The sequence below is a fragment of the Salmo trutta genome, chromosome 25 (genome assembly GCF_901001165.1).
Source record: "Salmo trutta chromosome 25, fSalTru1.1, whole genome shotgun sequence".
Classification (NCBI taxonomy): Eukaryota; Metazoa; Chordata; class Actinopteri; order Salmoniformes; family Salmonidae; genus Salmo; species Salmo trutta.
In genome coordinates this window covers 26054034-26073806 of record NC_042981.1, presented here as the reverse complement: position 1 = coordinate 26073806, position 19773 = coordinate 26054034, and the positions used below count along the sequence as shown (strand labels likewise).

Sequence of the window (19773 nt, the reverse complement as noted above, 5' to 3'; positions counted from 1 at the left end):
TGTGAACTAATGAAAGATGAAGGGGTGAAGCAGAGCTGTAGGAGACACTAGAAGATAATGGTAGCCAAGTACTCATACTCTGCACCTTGTGGGAGCTATAAAGTGTTATTTACACCATTCATGTAGTACCATATAATGATTATTATTCAATTGATTGGTTCCATCCACTGTAATGGTTCCAGTGGAGAGCTGGAGAAACTGATGGATTCCAGGCATTGAGGATGTATGGAGAGTTTCTGCTTTCACAGTGACCTTCCCCTGTCTGTACTAACATGGAGGGCTGCTTTTATCCAGTTCTCTTAACTTTGGCTCTGTCTGTCCTAGGGGGATTGTAGTGAATATTTACTGTGCCTTCTCTCTCGATCTTTAGTTTCTCTGAGAGTTTTATGAAAGTCAAGCCGTAATGGAATTTGTACTTAGAATTGAGTAGCAGAACATGAGGGCATCTTCCCTGGGGGGAGGACGTGGTTGTTAGGACAGGTCATTTGTCTGATAGAGAGTCACGTTGTGTGGTGAGAGAGTGCTCTGGGTAATGATTGTTTGACATCACAGATGGAAGCGACGGTAGATGTTGCATCCTCACGTCTGCCTTTAGGCTTCACCTTTCCTCTTGACCTACATGGATGTGTTTTTGTGCTTGTGTGTGAATGTACACTTGCCACTTAGCCATTATGTTTGTTGGTTTGTTTCAGGTGGGCCTAGAGAAGATGGCCACTGAACACACCAGACTCATCTACATGACCACTGGGGTGCTGCTGCAGAAACTGGTCGGCGCCAAGAGCCTGACTGAGTACTCCCACATCTTCATAGATGAGGTAACCAAGACTCACTTTCCTGTTGAGACAGACTGGTCGTCATTTCAACGTAGTCTACAGATGACTTGACTGGTAATAATGTTGTCCTATCTGGTGTTCAGTGTATCGTAGTACCCAGTAACATGAAACTAGTTGATGCTGAGTAATATCTTGCCATGGCAGTGGATGAGCCAATCAGTAAGCAGGGTGGTTCTGTATTTCAGGTCCATGAACGGACGGAGGAGTTGGACTTTCTCCTGTTGGTTGTGAGGAAGCTCCTCCATTCCAACTCTCGTTACATCAAGGTGAGCCCACGCTTCTCAGCCCACACTTCTCAGCACTCACCACCATGTGATCCTAAACCGTACTGACTGAACAGACACGCAATGCCTCCCTTCCCCCTTTATGCAGGTCATCCTCATGTCAGCCACCATCAACTGCAGGGAGTTTGCAGAGTACTTTGGCACCCCTATCCGCAGCCAGATGAACCCAGCCTATGTGTTTGAGGTGGAGGGGGCTCCCTACGCCATCGAGGAGTTCTACCTGGATGACCTCTGCAGCCTGATTCCTTACAGGGTGGGCGGGGAAGCATCAAGCCTTGTCTGTGGATGTAGCTGGTACTCACAGTTTAGACTAACCTAACACTGTCTGTATTATCTATCTATCAGGTGGATACACACCATCCAGATGAACCTTACATCACTGTGGAGATGTACAACGTGGCTGTCAGCCTTATCCAGAGCTTTGACGAGCTGGAGGCCAAAGATCAGAGGTTAGGGTTCAAGCAGCAGTACTCTTCATCTTAGCTTGCTTGATAAATTAACAATTTGTTCAGTATTTATTAGTTACTGTTGATTTTTAGATGTCCAATAATTATCCCATTGTGAGTATCTCAACAGCAGGACTGAGCGGGAGGGAGGCCTGTCTCTGCCAGACCGGGGCAGTGTGCTGGTGTTCCTTCCTGGTCTGGGTGAGATCCACTACATGCAAGAGACCTTGTCTAAGCTGGTGCGCAAGAGGTGGGTGTTGTGTGTCTGACGTTCATTGGTTACATCTCTGGGGCATGACTATGGTAGGTTGTGTGTGTCCGGTACTTAGTAGAAACTTGATGGTGCTGTTATGGTGTATGTTTCAGACTGCAGGTGTACCCACTCCACTCCTCTGTCACTCTGGAGGAGCAGAACGGGGTGTTTCTGGTGCCTGTCCCAGGGTACAGGAAGGTAACTATCACACCACTCTACTGAATAGGACTTCTAGAACGTAGCTCTGTTTTTAATGTTCTGTCTGTCTCCACAGATCATCCTCTCCACCAACATTGCAGAGAGCTCTGTTACAGTCCCAGATGTCAAATATGGTGGGTGTTTTCTTTTTCATAATGTTTATATATAAACTCAGCAAAAAAAGGAAACGTCTTCTCACGGTTATCTGCGTTTATTTTGTGTAAATATTTGTATGAACATAAGATTTAACAACTGACACATAAACTGAACAAGTTCCACAGACATGTGACTAACAGAAATGGAATAATGTGGGGGGGTCAAAATCAAAAGTAAGTCAGTATCTGGTGTGGCCACCAGCTGCATTAAGTACTGCAGTGCATCTTCTCCTCATGGACTGCACCAGATTTGCCAGTTCTTGCTGTGAGATGTTACCCCACTCTTCCACCAAGGCACCTGCAAATTCCTGGACATTTCTGGGGGGGAATGGCCCTAGCCCTCACCCTCCGATCCAACAGGTCCCAGACATGCTCAATGGGATTGAGATCTGGGCTCTTCGCTGGCCATGGCAGAACACTGACATTCCTGTCTTGCAGAAAATCCCACACAGAACAAGCAGTATGGCTGATGGCATTATCATGCTGGAGGGTCATGTCAGGATGAGCCTGCAGGAAGGGTACCACATGAGGGAGGAGGATTTCTTCCCTGTAATGCACAGTGTTGAGATTGCCTGCAATGACAATAAGCTCAGTCCGATGATGCTGTGACACACCGCCCCAGACCATGACGGACCCTCCACCTCCAAATCGATCCCGCTCCAGAGTACAGGCCTCGGTGCAACGCTCATTCCTTCGACGATAAATGCAAATCCGAGCATCAGCCCTGGTGAGACAAAACAACGACTCGTCAGTGAAGAGCACTTTTTGCCAGTCCTGTCTGGTCCGGCGACGGTGGGTTTGTGCCCATAGGCGACGTTGCCGGTGATGTCTGGTGAGGACCTGCCTTACAACAGGCCTACAAGCCCTCAGTCCAGCCTCAGTCCAGCCTGGACAGTCTGAGCACTGATGGAGGGATTGTGCGTTCCTGGTGTAACTTGGGCAGTTGTTGTTGCCATCTTGAACCTGTCCCGCAGGTGTGATGTTCGGATGTACCGATCCTGTGCAGGTGGTGTTACACGTGGTCTGCCACTGCGAGGATGATCAGCTGTCCATCCTGTCTCCCTGTAGCGCTGTCTTAGGCATCTCACAGTACGGACATTGTAATTTATTGCCCTTGCCACATCTGCAGTCCTCATGCCTCCTTGCAGCATGCCTAAGGCACATTCACGCAGATGAGCAGGGACCCTGGGCATCTTTCTTTTTGTGTTTTTCAGAGTCAGTAGAAAGACCTCTTTTGTGTCCTAAGTTTTCATAACTATGACCTTAATTGCCTACTGTTTGTAAGCTGTTAGTGTCTTAACGACCGTTCCACTGGTGCATGTTCATTAATTGTATATGGTTAATTGAACAAGCATGGGAAATAGTGTTTAAACCCTTAACTTCACAGACTGTCATTGTAATTTGTATTTTTATGAATTATTTTGAAAGGCAGGATCCTGAAAATTGGACATTTATTTTTTTGTTGAGTTTATATTCTTATTATTATTATTATTAAAAAATTTATATTTACCCCTTTTTCCTCCCCAATTTCGTGGCATCCAATTGGTAGTTAAAGTCCTGTCCCATCGCTGCAACTCACGTACCGACGAAGGTCGAGAGACGTGCATGCTCCGAAACACAACACAGCCAAGCCATACTGCTTCTTGACACAACGCCCGCTTAACCCATTCACACCAATGTGTCGGAGGAAATACTGTACACCTGGTCAGCGTGCATTGCACCCAGCCCGCCACAGAAGTCGCTAGTGCACGATGGGACAGGAACATCCATGCCAGCCAAACCCTAACCCGGACGGCGCTGGGCCAATTGTGCGCAGTCCCATTGGTTTCCCGGTCGCGGCCGGCTGCGACAGAGCCTGGGCTCGAACCAGGTTCTCTAGTAGCACAGCTAGCACTGCTATGCAGTGCCTTAGACCACTGTGCCACTCAGGAGGCCCTTTTTCATAATGTTTACAGACATTCCTTGCTATATGTACTGCATACTGTATTCACTCCATGTGTCTGAATTTGATGTATTCCTGTTGACAGTGATTGATTTCTGTCTGGCGCGTCACATGGTCTGTGACAAAGAGACCAGTTACCAGTCCCTCCGCCTCACCTGGGCCTCCAAGACCAACTGCAACCAGCGCAGAGGTACAGTACTATGCAGTTCCACCTCAGACTGCCCATCAGGGAGGCAATTCCATTTCAAGAGAGCAATTGATATTCTAATTCAAGAATAGAGTTCCCAATGAGGATTTGTGAATCCTCTCTCCCTCTCAGGCAGGGCTGGGCGAGTGTCTAAGGGCTACTGTTACCGGCTGGTGACCAAGGAGTTCTGGAGGAATGAGATCCCAGACTATGTGGTTCCTGAGTTGGTGGTAAGAGAGTCATACATTAGGTCAGCCCTGATGGCAAAGAACCAAGCTCATAACTATGATTGATAGTATGATTAACAACTGCGAAGTTGGATTCATTTGTTGATTGATTTATGCACCGGATGTGATTACTGAAAGACTAGGCAGGCTACTCAACTAGACCTATAAAGCTGCTAGTTTATTCTGACAGTAACTAGGATATTTTTGTACTATTCCCAGCGTGCCCCCCTGGCCAACATCATGCTGAAGGTGAAGCTACTGGACATGGGGGACCCCCGCTCCCTCCTCTCCACTGCCCTCTCACCCCCCAACCTCAATGACATTGAGAGGACTGTGCTCCAGCTCAAAGAGGTACCTCACTGTGGACCTGCTGACATCCTTATCCCAAACAGACATCGATGGAATGGATTCCTGTACTTATGGAGAGATTTCAAAAAACTAAAATATACAACGTGCAACAATTTTAAAGATTTTACTGAGTTAGTTCATGTAAGGAAATCAGTCAATTGAAATAAATTCATTAGACCCTAATCTATGGATTTCACATGACTAGGAATAGAGATATGCATCTGTTGGTCACAGATATCTTTTTTTTTTTAAAGGTAGGGGCGTGGATCAGAAAACCAGTCAGTATCTGGTGTGGCCACCATTTGCCTCATGCAGCATGACACATCTCCTTTGCAGAGTTGATCAGGCTGTTGATTGTGGCCTGTGGAATGTTCTCCCACTCCTCTTCAATGGCTGTGCTAAGTTACTGGATATTGGCAGGAACTGGAACATGCTGTCGTACACATCGATCATTGAGCATCCCAAAAATGCTCAATGAGTATAAGTATGCAGGACCAACACTTTACATGTTGCATTTATATATTTTTTTCAATATAGATACAGCGGTGCTGAAAGCCCAATTCTGTCACTGTGTGTTTGTGATGATGCAATGATTTCCTAACGTTGGTTCTGCTGTATCAGGACCTCTGCGTCAGCTAGCATTAGCTCTGTCAGTGGTGTTTGAGTGTGGTTGTCAGGTGTGATTGGGGGGGGGGGCGTGCGTGCGTGCTGTGGATGGGCTCTTCAAATAAAATATTTGTCACATGCTTCCTAAGCAACAGGTGTAGACTAACAGTGAAATGCTTATTTACGGGCCCTTCCCAACAAATAATAGAAAAATAATAACACAAGGGAGAAATACACAATGAGCAATGATAACCTGGCTATATACATGGGGTACCAGTACCGAATTGATGTGCAGGGGTATGAGGTAATTGAGGTAGACATGTACATATAGGTAGGAATAAAGTAACTAGGCTACAGGATGGATAATAAACGGTAGCAGCAGCGAATGTGATGAGTCAAGAGTTGGCGCAAAAAGGTTAATGCAGATAATCAATAGCCACCCGGGCTAACTATTTTAACTAACTACCGTGCTTTTGGAAAGTATTTGGATCCCTTGACTTCTACATTTTGTTTCATTACAGCCTTATTCTAAAATGGATTAAAAACATTTCCTCAGCAATCTACACACAATACCCTACAATGACAAAGTGGAAACAGCTTGTAGAATTTTCTTTGCGTATTTATTAAAAATAAAAAACATACCTTTTATTTACGTAAGTATTCAGACCTTTTTGCTATGAGACTTGAAATTGAGCTCAGGTGCATCCTGTTTCCATTGATCATTCTTGATGTTTCTACAACTTGATTGGAGTCCCCATGTGGTAAATTCAGGGTCCCACAGTTGACAATGCATGCCAGAGAAAAAACCAAGCCATGAGGTCGAAGGAATTGTCTGTAGAGCTCAGAGAAAGGATTGTGTCGCAGTGCTAGCTGTGCCACTAGAGATCTGGTTCGAGTCCAGGCTCTGTCGCGGGGCGGCGCACAATTGGCCCAGCGTCATCCAGGTTAGGGGAGGGCTTGGCCAGCATGGATGTCCTTGTCAATTCGCGCACTAGCGACTCCTGTGGCAGGCCGGGCGCAATGCAGGCTGACATGCTCGCCAGGTGTACAGTGTTTCCTCTGACACATTGGTGCGGCTGGCTTCCGGGTTAAGCGGGCATTGTGTCAAGAAGCAGTGCGGCTGGGTTGTTTCGGAGCACGCACCGCTCTCGACCTTCGCCTCTCCCGAGTCCGTACGGGAGTTGTAACGATGGAACAAGACCGTAAACTACCAATTGGATACCATGAAATTGGGGAGAAAAAGGGGTAAAAAAAAATAAGACTCGAGGCTGTAATCGCTGCCAAAGGAGCTTCAACAAATACTGAGTAAATGGTCTGAATACTTATGTAAATGTAATATTTTTTTAATTTTTTTTTTACAAATTTGCAAACATTTCTAAAACCTTTTTTTTGCTTTGTCATTATGGTGTATTGTGTGTAGATTGAGAAACTAAAATGTAATCAATTTTAGAATAAGCCTGTCACACGTGGAAAAAGACGAGGGGTCTGAATACTTTCCTAATGCGCTGTATACTGAACAAAAATAGAAACGCAACATGTAAAGTGTTGGTCCCATGTTTCATGAGCTAAATTTAAAAGATCCCAGTAATGTTCCGTATAGTATGCACAAAAAGCTTATTTCTCTCAAATGTTGTGGACAAATTTGTTTGCATCCCTGTTAGTGATGATTTCTTCTTTGCCAAGATAATCCACCCACCTGACAAGTGTGGCATATCAAAAAGATGATTGAACAGGATGATCATTACATGTGCAGTTCTGTCACACAGCACATTGCCACAGATGTTTCAAGTTTTGAAGGGGCGCGCAATTGACATGCTCACTTTCAGGAATGTCCACCAGAGCTGTTGCCAGAGAATTGAATGTTCATTTCTCTAACATAAGCCGCCTGCCTCAGTTGTTTTTAGAGATTTTAGCAGTATATCCAACCGGCATCACAACCATAGACCACATGTAAACACGCCAGCCCAGGACCTTTTGTGGGGAAAAACTAATTCTGATTGGCTGGGCCTGGCTCCCCAGTCATGTGAAACCCTAATCTATGGGTTTCACATGACTGGGCAAGGATGCAGCTATGGGTGGGCCTTAGAGGGCGGGGGCGCAGCCATGGGTGGCATATCATGAAGGCCCACCCATGGCTGCGCCCCTGCCCAGTCATGCGAAACCCATAGATTCGGGCCTAATGAATTTTTTTCAGTTGACTAATTTACTTATATGAACAATAACTCAGTACAATTGTTGAAATTGTTGCATGCTGCATTTTTATATTTTTGTCCACTGTATTTAGCAGTCTTTATGGCTTGGGGGTGGAAGCTGTTCAGGGTCCTGTTGGTTCTAGACATGGTGCATCGGTACCACTTGCTGTGCGTTAGTAGACAGGACAGTCAGGTCTCTTTGGCTGGAAGGATTGATGGATAGAGACATTTTGACTGTGAATCAGTGTGTGTATGTGTGACACTAAGTATTCTTGCAGTCAGTTATCATTGAAGGAAAGAGAATCGTCATGACGTGTGCGTGTTTGTGGTGTAGATGGGCGCACTGTCCCTGGGGAACAATGGGCAGGGCCAGAAGCGTTTTGATGGAGAGCTGACGTTCCTGGGTCGGATGCTGGCTCACCTGCCTGTGGACCTGCACCTGGGGAAGATGATCGTACTCGGACACGTCTTTGGCTGTCTGGAGGAGTGCCTCATCATAGGTCAGTGGGGTTTGGGTTTTTGCTTTGTGTGTTTGGTCAACGACTCCTCCGTGTGTGTCTGTGTCTCTCTCTCTCTCTCTCTCTCTCTCTCTCTCTCTCTCTCTCTCTCTCTCTCTCTCTCTCTCTCTCTCTCTCTCTCTCTCTCTCTCTCTCTCTCTCTCTCTTAGCCGCCTCCCTGTCTCTGAAGAGCTTCTTTGCCATGCCCTCCCTACAACAGCTGGCAGGCTACAGGTGAGTCAGCACATAAAAAATGTATGCATTTTCTCTCATTCAGCAAAAAATATATAATTGCACTTATAAACTGGGTGGTTTGAGCCCTGAATGCTGATTGGCTGACAGCCATTGTATATCAGATGTTGATAACCAGTTTTTATCATAGCAATAAGACACCTCAGGTTTGTGATATATGGCCAATATACCACGGCTCAGGACTGTGTCGTGTTTTGCGTAGGAACAGCACTCAGCCGTGGTTAATTGGCCATATACCACACCTCCTCTCTCCTTATTGGTTAATTCTACACAATCTACCTAGGCACTGCCATTTGACCTATTGTCTGCTGTAACTAGGGCTGTGATGGTCTTGGAATTTGAGGTTATGGTAATTGGCCAGGCCAATGAACACAGTCACCAACATAACCATTAGGGAGGGTCAGAAAAGGGTAGGTTACAGTTCTGTCTGCACACTGGTTTACATGCATATGCTTCTTAATAAAACCTATTTCAAACAAGCCATTACACTTCGTTATTACCATGGCGTTTCATTTTCTTTTCTCCAGGTTATTAAATCTCAATTAAGAAATGCCAGGTTGGAGAGGATCTGTAGCATTTTCGTATTGACACAGCTTTATTTTGATTCTACTAATTCTATATGCCTACTTTTTATTGTCTGTTGGCTTTTCCTGCATATAAATAAATAAATAAAATACATTATTTTGACGTACAAAACCATTAAAACGAAGGCCAGGACAGGGAAACCAGACACATGCTCACATGGAGCGTGTAAATGATGACCACAAGTGTAGCAGGTTGTGAACTCTACAAACAGCATTTCCACTCTGAGAATGGTAAATTACTGTAAGTAATACATGCATTAACAGAAATTAATGTAACCAAATGACAGGGTTTAATGGTAAATTGCCTGTTTTACATATGGTAGGCTACCACATGGGCATTCGTAGAAGTGCATTGTAGGCCGACGCTGTATAGCCTAGGCTGCTATTCTAATTTGCGGGGGTAGGAGGGCATAATTAATTTTTCTTTGTCTTGCCTATGGCGGCATATCATCCAGGATATGCGTTGATTAGTCTATAAATGTGCGAGAAGATTCCGTATCAAATTATACCATGCCAGGTTGGAGAGGATTGGCGCATTGTTCATTTGACACATCATTAGCGCGTTAGACTATAGCCCTCAGAGCCAGAACAACCTTTTATTAATGAAGAGTCGGACACATCCAACCTTTTTTTAAATACCTATTTATTTACTAACAAGCAATGAAAACGTTCGTTGTATAAAATAGTTTACACATCAAATTATTATATATTTTTTTTTACTGAAGTGCCATAGCCTATAGCTCTACACCCCCACACATCTAGCCGGATTAGCTGCTCCAGCATCGAAGGACAGTTGGGAAGATGAGATGTTGAATAGACTAAGATAGCAAAACAATTGCTTATCATTATTAAACACTCCCACTATTAGGTCAAGTTTACATGAAAATACAGTTAGAAAAAATAATGAATCTAGTCCTATTTAGGTTTTGAAGGTTATTTTATTTTCATGAGTCTTCATCCATAAGTCAGTTATTAAATTGCAATCGCAGTGCTAGCTATAACACTCATCCCTGTCTTCTCTTAAATGTTTGAATATTTAGGAGCAAGCTGTCCTTTGCACACGGTGTGCCGAGTGATTCCATTGCTTTTGTCAACGCATTCAAGGCTTGGCACACGTCCAGAAACAAGGGAGAGTTGAGGCACCCAAAGGTGAGAGCATTTAGATTATGTTACATAAATGAACTTCCAACATGGATAATACACAGACGCGTATATAATAAAGGAGGTGCCTAAAGACATCAGACAAGGTGTGTGTGTTCCTCCCAGGATGAGCTAGAGTGGGGCAAGGAGAACTGCATCCAGATCAAGAGGATAAGAGAGGTATAGAGACCAGCATCTCAAGAAACACACCAGTTGTCCCCAATTTCTGACCACCTGACCCCGACTCTGTGACCCCCCCCCCAGGTGGCCGAGCTCTATGAGGACCTGAAGAAGAGGGCGTCCCAGTTCAACATGCACGTGATTGAGAACCCATTGCCCATGGACTACTCCAGTCTCCACAAGCAGAGATTCATCTTGCAGGTGAGACCGAGGCCCATGCAAGCATTCTGGAGCTCTACACCTTACTTCCAACTTATCTCTATTCAATTGAGGGAAGGCTTAACTGAATAGAGTAAGCCTTCATTTAAATACATCATGAGATTGGTGAGAAGAGAGCAGGTTGATTATTGCACAGGTATGCCCATACATTAAGTAGCAAGTGTGGTAAAATTGCATAATTCAGCTGTGCTTATTGGCCATAGGGTAATAGGTGACTGACATTCCGCACGTGGCTAATTAATAGTAAAGGTGGAAAAGCGACATGACACTGCTGTTGATGAGAACATTGTAAACATCAGATGTAAATTCTTGCTGTGCCCATAGAGGAAGCAATGTCAATTATATTGTGCTTACTGAATGAAGTGAGCTCTCCATTCAGACCAGCCTTACTGATTTGAACCTGCGTTACCAACTACTTTATGATTATTGTTATGACACTAATATCACCTTGTGTACCTAGCCCTTCTACACAGACTATCACTCTGGCCTTGTCTATTTGATAGAATCTCATCTTTCTTTTTCTCAGGTGGTTATCGCTGGTGCCTACTACCCCAACTACTTTGCCCAAGGGGAAATGGATGAAGAGCTGGCCTCCAAAGAGCTGTCCGGCCATGATCCCAAAACAACAGTGCTGGTATGATGCCTTTACCACCTATCCCCGATTTCATCAGATTCCTATACATGAACCGTGTTGTATCTAGTGAATGCTAGCCCACTGACAGGCTCTTTGACTGTTTGGTCTCAGGTGAGGAACCTGCCCCCCTATAGTTTCCTGTACTATAAGCAGCTGCAGTCCCTGTTCCGCCAGTGTGGCCAGGTCAAGTCCATAGCCTTTGATGGATCCAGGTAACAAACTAATGGCTGAAACCTTGACTAGATGTACCATAACTCATCATGTTACCTGTTTCATAGATAAATACTTCTTAGATGTTTTGACCTAAATGGTCTAACAGCATCCCCATAGTTCATTAGTAAGATGATGAACATTTGTTGTGTTTGTTCAGAGGGCATGTGGAGTTCTACCGGACGACTACCCGGGGGTCGGGGGTGCTCCCTGAGGTGTCACTGGCCCTCCTCCTGGCCCACCAGAGGCATCCTCTGGACCTGTTTGTGCACCCCAGTGACGAGGTGGAGGCCCGCGCTGGGAGCAGGACCGTCTGCCACATGAGATACGCTCGGTAGAAAGCCTATACATCCTTCTCACGCTAATAATACTCTGCTAGGAGCTGTAGTTTTAACCCTCTCGTATGCTACAAAATACAGTTTTCTGCATGGGTGAAGCATCTTAACCCAACTTCTCAAGATAAATGTGTTTTGCGGTCAGTTGATGTCTAGGTAATGCCAGCTCTGGCTCAGGGCCAGGTACCTCTTCAGGGGGGTGGAGGTGTCCTGTCAGTGGCTGTTTGGGGGGGAGTGGGCCCTGCAGCCACCCACAGGCTGCACCCCTCCACACTGGGCCTTGATGTAACCTGACGTGCTGGCACTATGGTTAACACTCCACAGCCATCACACAGCCTCTTAGAGGGGAGATTTAGGCTGAGCTAGACCCCCCCCCCCCTTCCTCCTCACACACATTTAGAGACTGGGCTGTCATGAGAGTGAGTTGGGTCAGTCTCATAGACTCACTCACTGATGCAATGATGCAGCTCAGTGACTGACTTACACTTGTTCCCTGTGTTCCCTGTGTTCTGTGCACTGTGTTCCCCCTTGGAGGGATCCTCCAGGTTTTTTTTGCATCGCTCATTCTATCCAGTCCTGTGGTTTGCAGGGTGAATGTGGACTTCCAGGACAACTCAGTCTACCCAGTGGGGGTGCTGAGTAGTACCGTCGACCCAGACAAGTTGCCTTCCAACCCCATCTTCGTGGTCAACATCACAGAAGTTAGTCATCAGGCTGAAACTCCTTTTTCAGTCACATTTCCGGGAGTTATTTGTGTAAATGAGTAATGTGGTGAAGATTATATCTAGAGGAACTGAATTTAGGCGATCACATACCCTCCATGTTGGTTATGTACAGTCTACAGTGGAGGTGGTAACTGAGCATGCCTCCTTCATCTTGGCTCCCTAGGTGGTGGAGGTGGGCCACTTCTGGGGCTTCCAGGCATGCGAGGCCAGCATGGAGAAGCAGCGCTATCTGACAGCTGAGATTAATTCTCGTGAGCTGTGTCCAGTTCTTGTCTCCCTCTACCCCAACCTACTGTGCCTGGCACCTTTCTCTGAGGGTGACGAGCAGGGCCTCTACTACCGTGCCAAGATCCTGCACGTCCGCGGCAGCTCTGTGGAGGTACAATCGCATGCTCGCCAAGCTTACTGGCACACACAATCACTCCCTTTCATACACTTAAATACAGGTTAATTATAGTTGCAGTTATAGTGGATGAACCATGTAAAGTATGTGTTTTGAATGTCCCAGGTGTTCTTTTTGGACTACGGAAACACCACCCTGGTGTCATGCAGCTGTCTGAGGGAGCTACCTGCTGATATCATGGCCCACCCATTGCAGGTACAGCTATAAAGTCTATATCGGCAACATACTGTGTTTTCCTGATCCGCCCTATTTTGGCCACATCCTAACCAGATAAAGTTTGCCTGTATTCTGGTATGACTGTGTCCTGCCCTGTGTCTTCCTCAGGCCCAGGAGTTTCGTATCTCGGGGATGCATCCATCAGCCCAGTCCATGATCCTGGGGGACCAGTGGAGCAGCCCCGCACGCAACCGCTTCATAACACTGGTGAACGGCCGCTCACTCATCGTCTCCCTGTTCTCTATCCTGCATGGCGTCATGTACGTGGAGCTGCTCATCAACACCGACTCGGTCACCTCCAGTGTGGCTGATATCATGATACAGGAGGGACACGCCATTAAGGCCGAAGAGAGCTTTGAGTCCAAGGTACCTTAAGAAACACAGACCAACTGCCATGTATCTTTTTGGAAAGTTGTGATAATGGGGAATTGTTCAATTGTGTTATTCCTGTAAGGCTTGGCTATAAACATATATCATTCAGTGTGTCTTAGCTGTCCAGCAGTAGAAACACAGAGGCTGTGGCCCTGACAGTGCTGTGTCGTTGTGTGTCTTGCAGCAGAGCCACGAGGTGCTGGTTTCTCTGTATAAAGACTTGCAGGACGGAACCTTCACCCCCAATGCTACCAGCAGCTCCTGGAAGACCAACAAGGAGAAAGAGAAGCAGCTCATCGACAGCCTGCTCCAGTCCTTCTCCAAGACCAGCCGGTCCTTTTTGAAGAGCAAGGCAAGAACACTGGCCAAAGGGCTGACTCACATTTCATAGGTTGTGTTAAATAGACTACCTGTCTGGTTCAACCAGACGGTGTTAGTTTACCACAAGATGGCGTCATTGTCATTTTGGTCTACAGTGTATTAGTGGGCCAGGGCCACACCTTCCTGTCAGGAATACCTAGGATACAATTGGTATCTGGCGATTTCATTTTTTTTTATGTATTTTTTTTGTTGTTCTGTTGTTTAACACGTATAAGGGTCTTTCTATAAATAATGGGGCCAATGTGTAACATTGGGTAAAACATTTCTGAATGGTTTGAAACAACAACTAAAAAATATGGAGTTCCATATGTGTACTTAGAGGAATTAAAGTGAATATATGCAAATTGGCCCATATCTCCACCTATACAACAACATTCTTTAAGCAGGTTTGTATGTCAAATTCAAGGACTTTCAGGGACTTTGTCATTTTCAAGGACCTCAATGTTATACAATTGCATAATTTATATAATTGTACATATAGGGCCTAATATAGAACCCATATGCACAAAAAGCTTATTTCTCTCAAATTTTGCACACAAATTTGTTTACATCTCTTTAGTGAGCATTTCTCCTTTGCCAAGATAATCCATCCAACTGACAGGTGTGGCATATCAAGAAGCTGATTAAACAGCATGATCATTACACAGGTGCACCTTGTGCTGGGGACAATAAAAGCCCCTTCTAAAATGTGCAGTTTTGTCACACAATGCCACAGATGTCTCAAGTTTCTAGGGAGCGTGCAATTGGCATGATGACTGCAGGAATGTCCACCAGAGCTGTTGCCAGATAATTGAATGTTAATTTCTCTACCATAAGCCCCCTCCAACGTCGGCTTATAGATAATTTGGCAGTACGTCAAACCGGCCTCGCAACCGCAGACCATGTGTAACCACGCCAGCCCAGGACCTCCATCTGGCATCTTCACCTGCGGAATCGTCGGGGGGGCGGGGTGCTGAGGAGTATTTCTGTTTGTAATAAAGCCCTTTTGTGGGGAAAAATGAATTGATTGACTGGGCCTGGCTCCCCATTGGGTGGGCCTATGCCCTCCCAGACCCACCCATGGCTGTGCCCCTGCCCAGTCATGTGAAATCCATATATTAGGGCCTAATGAATTCATTTCAATTGACTGATTTCCTTACATGAACTGTAACTCAGCCAAATCTTTGAAATAGTTGCATGTTGCGTTCTATATTTTTGTTCAGTATATAATTCTAAAATGTGAGCATATTGTGGGCATTGTCTGACTAAATAGATTGGGTACATGCATGCCATTTTTTCTGGGGCTTATGTGGCCGCCACAGGTACGCATAATAAAGCCATGAATACTGGTAGCATTAATTTCACCATTTGAATAAATGCCATTTAATTGGAATAGCGTTGGGTGTCGCACAATAACCTATACTGCACAACTTCGCACAGTAGACTGTGTCTAGTCCGAGGCACAAAAATATATGAACACTTTACCTTGATGCTTTCTCTGTTAAAACTAACGAGACGCTGCTGTAAATCAATCAGACAACCGATGAGCAACATCAATACACTAGGGATATTAGATCCAACGTGGATCCAGGCACAACTGTCTTCACTGCCGTAACAAATGAGACAACAAAATATTCTGGACATTCCTCGCAAACACCTTTTGTGCAGTTTGGCCTGTTGGCGTGTGCGCGACGCAACATCACAACAGCTGTTTGTCACTTGACTCGCATTCGGAAAATTCCTTCCTGGATCAGATGAGGATGTGAAAATATCATGGCTTAACTGATCAGCTGGACACCAAATGCACATCCTAGTATTATGCATAGTTATTAAAGAACCATGTTAATGACAGTATTGATTTTGGTTTGAAGTATAAAAGTGACTATTTCAGTTAGAAGCATTCGATTTTGCTATCGTTTTTATTATTTGGGGTTTGTATGCCCATGAACTGTTTTCACACCGCATAACATAAGGAGACAGAATGTTACACTGCATTTCTGAGATCTATACAAAAAACTGTCCAACAGCTAGATCCAGGAATTGTACACTGTTCAAGTTCAATGTCTCATTTAATTGATTAATGCTTAATATATGATAACAACTTACAATACCATAAATGCAAAGACAGAAAAGTAATGTTTTACGTCACACGATGTTGGACAAGCCCATCTAGACGCCAACCATGATAGTGTTAAACACAGTTTTTAAATCAATTTGTCAATTTTATTGTGAAAAAGTAAGTACACCCTTTGGAAAGTGTTTTTTTTTTCTTTTTTACATATTTGAACACATGGATATTTTCAAAATTCCAACCACATTCATTGATAAAGGTAACCCAATTTAACACATCACACACAGTTTTTTAATTTGAAAATGTTATGCAATTAAAATAAACATGCAATTGCCTTATGCAAAATGAGTACACCCTTACCTATACCATCACCTAAAATTAGGATCCGGTGCACCAAAACAGGTGCAAATTATTAGGAAATCATTAGAGCACCTTGCGAGGGTCCAGCCTTCCATAAAGATTTGAAATGTTGTCTGGTTTGGTCTTTATTTTTTTTATTTAACCTTTTACTTAACTAGGCAAGTTGGATAGGAACAAATTCTTATTTACTGTGACGGCCAACCCTGGCTAAACCCTAACCAGGATGCCGCTGGGCCAATTGTGCGCTGCCTTAACCATATGGGTGTGTGGTAACACATCATGCAAAGATCAAAATGCCTCAGAGGCCCTCGGAAGAAATATTATTGATGCCTGTGAGTCTGGGAGGGGTTACAAATCCATTTCCAAGCAATTCGAAGTACATCGTTCCACTGTCCGATGGATCATCCACAAATGGAGAAAATTCCAGACCACTGGCCATCAGGTCATCCCACCAAATTCAGCCCAAGATCTGACCGAAAGATGCTCATAGAAGTCTCTAAGAACCCCAGGGTAACATCAAGGGATCTACAGGCCTCTCTTGCCACAATCAATATCGAAGTGCATGAGTCAATTGTCAGAAAGAGACTGCACAAACTTGGCCTACGTGGGAGGTTAGGAAGGAAGAAGCCTCTGCTCTCAAAAAAAGAATATCAAGACAAGACTGATGTTTGCCAGACAACACCTGGGTGAAGACCAAAACTACTGGAACAATGTGCTCTGGACAAATGAGTCAAAGGTGGAGTTTGGCCGTAATGCCAGGTGAAAATGAAAAAGCCTTTGAACAGAAGAACCTCATACTGACTGTAAAGCATGGTGGCGTTATTTTTTGTGGCTGCTTTGCTGTCTGAGTGACAACTTGCCTTCATTTAGTCAACCATTAATTCAATATTGTACCAGAGAATTCTTGAGGAGAATGTGAGGCCATCTGTCAAGAAGCTGAACCAAACATGGATCTTGCAACAGGACAATGATCCATAACACACAAGCAAAGCTACAACAGAATGGTGCAAAAAAAAGAAATGGTTATAGAATAGCTGAGTCAAAGCCAAGATCTCAATCCTGTCAATGCTGTGGGGGGACTTGATACGGGCTGTGCATGCAAGAAATCCCTCCAACATGACAGTTGAAGCAGTACTGTAAAGAAGAGTGGGAGAAAATAAAATCCTCCCAGTCGTTATGAGACTGATAGGCAGTTACATGAAACGGCTACATTAAGATATTTCAGCCAAAGGGGGCAACACCAGCTATTGAAGCTAGGGGTGTACTTATTTTTCCGCACTATGGAATTGCATTTCTGTTCGTTCTTTTTATTTTTATGAATAAATGATTGCAAAGTATAATTTCAGTTTAATTTGTTATATTAGGTTACCTTTATCTTGCAATAGTGTTGAAGTGAAGATTGCATATCCATCTGTCCAAATATTTACAAAAAAATAAAATATGAAAAAAATATAATTTCCAGGGGGTGCACTTTTGACATGACCGGAGCTATTATCCCCCTTATCTTAATGTAATGACGGGGGGGGGGTGCTGATACTTATCAACAGCTGTAACAAGGTTCAGTGTAGGAAATACTAACTGGCGTCCTAGTTTATAGAAAGACTCATAACATAAATGTGTATGAATGTTAGTGGCTACATAATGCCCATTTGAGTGTTACTGCTGATTTGTAAGTAAGTGTTGCTGATGCTGTTCCCAACAGGTTCCTGTGCATGGCCCATCCAGCCCTCACAAAGTCAACTTCCACAGCTTTTGCAATGTCAGCCACTACAGGTTAGTCAGTGTCACCCAGATCAGGTTATAGTTTGGCCCACTTCTGGTGACACTATATCCCAGTGCTAATGTCAACTCCTTACAGGTCGGTGCGCATAGAAAAGGACAGCATCAACTCAGTGGCGTTGAATGACAGTCCTCAGGACAGCCATCAGAGGATGCTGGTGGCTGGCGTAGTGTCTGTCAATGCCACAGGTACAGTACTGGGAATGGGATGTGATCTGGGAGGTAAGCACACTCCAGAACAGGGGTATTCAACTCTTACCCTACGAGGTCCGGATCCTGATGGGTTTTATTTTCTGCCTGGTAATTAATTGCACCCACCTGGTGTCCCAGGTATAAATCAGTCCCTGAGGGAGGGGGGCATGCAAGTGAACTGGCTTCATGGTCCACACTTGAGTTTGAGGGCTCTAGAATAAGGGTGAGACCCTACCAGACATTGACTTTGTTATAACAGTAAGATGCGTGTGTGTGCTGCTCTAGGCGCATGCATTCTACTGAAGGAGACTACGCTGATGCCTCACATCCACGGCCTGCCTGCTGTCATCACCATGCTCTTCAGCCCTGTCATAGAGCTACGGTCAGTCTGCTTGGAGATAGTATGCTCATCACCACATTCACATTTGATCAAATTACCTATCAGAAAACCGTACCTTAAGGTCCTATAGGGAATGTGAAATGATTGGGGTTCTACCAAGCTAACGTGGAGTTGTTTCAAGATGATCATAACAAGGATAATTTAGCTATTTGATTTGGAATTTTAGGATACCTGAAGGTATCCCCCCCCCCCAAAAAAAGATTATGTATGTATATATATATATATATACATACACACACACACACACACACACACACACACACACTGTAAGTCAGTTTGGATACACTTACTCATTCCAGGGTTTTTATTTTCTACATTTGTAGAATAATAGTGAACACATCAAAACTATGAAATAACACATGGAATCATGTAGTAACCAAAAATGTGTTAAACAAATCAAAATATATTTGAGATTCTTCAAAGTAGCCACCGTTTGCCTTAATGACAGCTTTGCACACTCTTGGCATTCTCTCAACCAGCTTCATGAGGTAGTCACCTGGAATGCATTTCAATTAACAGTTGTGCGTTGTTAAAAGTTAATTTGTGGACTTTCTTTCCTTAATGCGTTTGAGCCAATCATTTGTGTTGTGACAAGGTAGGGGTGGTATACATAAGATAGCCCTATTTAGTAAAATACCAAATCTATATTATAGCAAGAACAGCTCAAATAAGCAATGAGAAACAACTGTCCATCATTACTTTAAGGCATGAAGGTCAGTCAATGCGGAAAATGTTGAAGTGCAGTCACAATAACCATCAAGCGCTATGATGAAACTGGCTCTCATGAGGACCCCCACAGGAAAGGAAGACCCATTTACCTCTTCTGCAGAGGATACGTTCATTAGAGTTAACTGCACCTCAGATTACAGCCCAAATAAATGCTTCACAGAGTTCAAGTAACAGACACATCTCAACATCAACTGTTCAGAGGAGACTGCGTGAATCAGGCCTTCATGGTCAAATTAGTGCAAAGAAACCACTACTAAAGGCCAAGAAACGTGAGCAGTAGACATTAGACCGGTGGAATGGGAAATCATGTGATGATCAATTTTAAAACAGGCTTTGAAACATTCACAACGACCAACACAATGAAATGAAGAGCTCTTTCTAAGGTGACGATTAATTCAAAATACATGCTCATATTAGAGCATATGAAAAAAAAATGGAGTTAAT

General features: G+C 44.3%; 1 protein-coding gene across 6 annotated transcripts in view; it reads left to right on the top strand.

Moving 5' to 3' along the window:
* LOC115162250 (ATP-dependent RNA helicase TDRD9) overlaps positions 1-19773 on the top strand; it is a 37786-nt gene that overhangs the window by 13999 nt on the left and 4014 nt on the right. For 3 of the 6 annotated variants that reach the window (XM_029713384.1, XM_029713380.1, XM_029713386.1), the window contains exons 5-30: positions 693-815; positions 1019-1099; positions 1206-1370; positions 1463-1566; positions 1694-1813; positions 1930-2014; positions 2091-2148; positions 4197-4301; positions 4431-4528; positions 4745-4876; positions 8006-8171; positions 8339-8402; positions 10045-10153; positions 10271-10324; positions 10409-10525; positions 11070-11177; positions 11289-11389; positions 11548-11721; positions 12297-12423; positions 12611-12826; positions 12956-13045; positions 13175-13432; positions 13623-13790; positions 17932-18002; positions 18088-18197; positions 18486-18582. In XM_029713384.1, coding sequence (XP_029569244.1) covers positions 693-815; positions 1019-1099; positions 1206-1370; positions 1463-1566; positions 1694-1813; positions 1930-2014; positions 2091-2148; positions 4197-4301; positions 4431-4528; positions 4745-4876; positions 8006-8171; positions 8339-8402; positions 10045-10153; positions 10271-10324; positions 10409-10525; positions 11070-11177; positions 11289-11389; positions 11548-11721; positions 12297-12423; positions 12611-12826; positions 12956-13045; positions 13175-13432; positions 13623-13790; positions 17932-18002; positions 18088-18197; positions 18486-18582 — 3101 coding nt within the window. The remainder of the gene's footprint in view (positions 1-692; positions 816-1018; positions 1100-1205; positions 1371-1462; positions 1567-1693; positions 1814-1929; positions 2015-2090; positions 2149-4196; positions 4302-4430; positions 4529-4744; positions 4877-8005; positions 8172-8338; positions 8403-10044; positions 10154-10270; positions 10325-10408; positions 10526-11069; positions 11178-11288; positions 11390-11547; positions 11722-12296; positions 12424-12610; positions 12827-12955; positions 13046-13174; positions 13433-13622; positions 13791-17931; positions 18003-18087; positions 18198-18485; positions 18583-19773) is intronic. The other 3 variants (XM_029713381.1, XM_029713382.1, XM_029713385.1) reach the window with 3 other exon arrangements.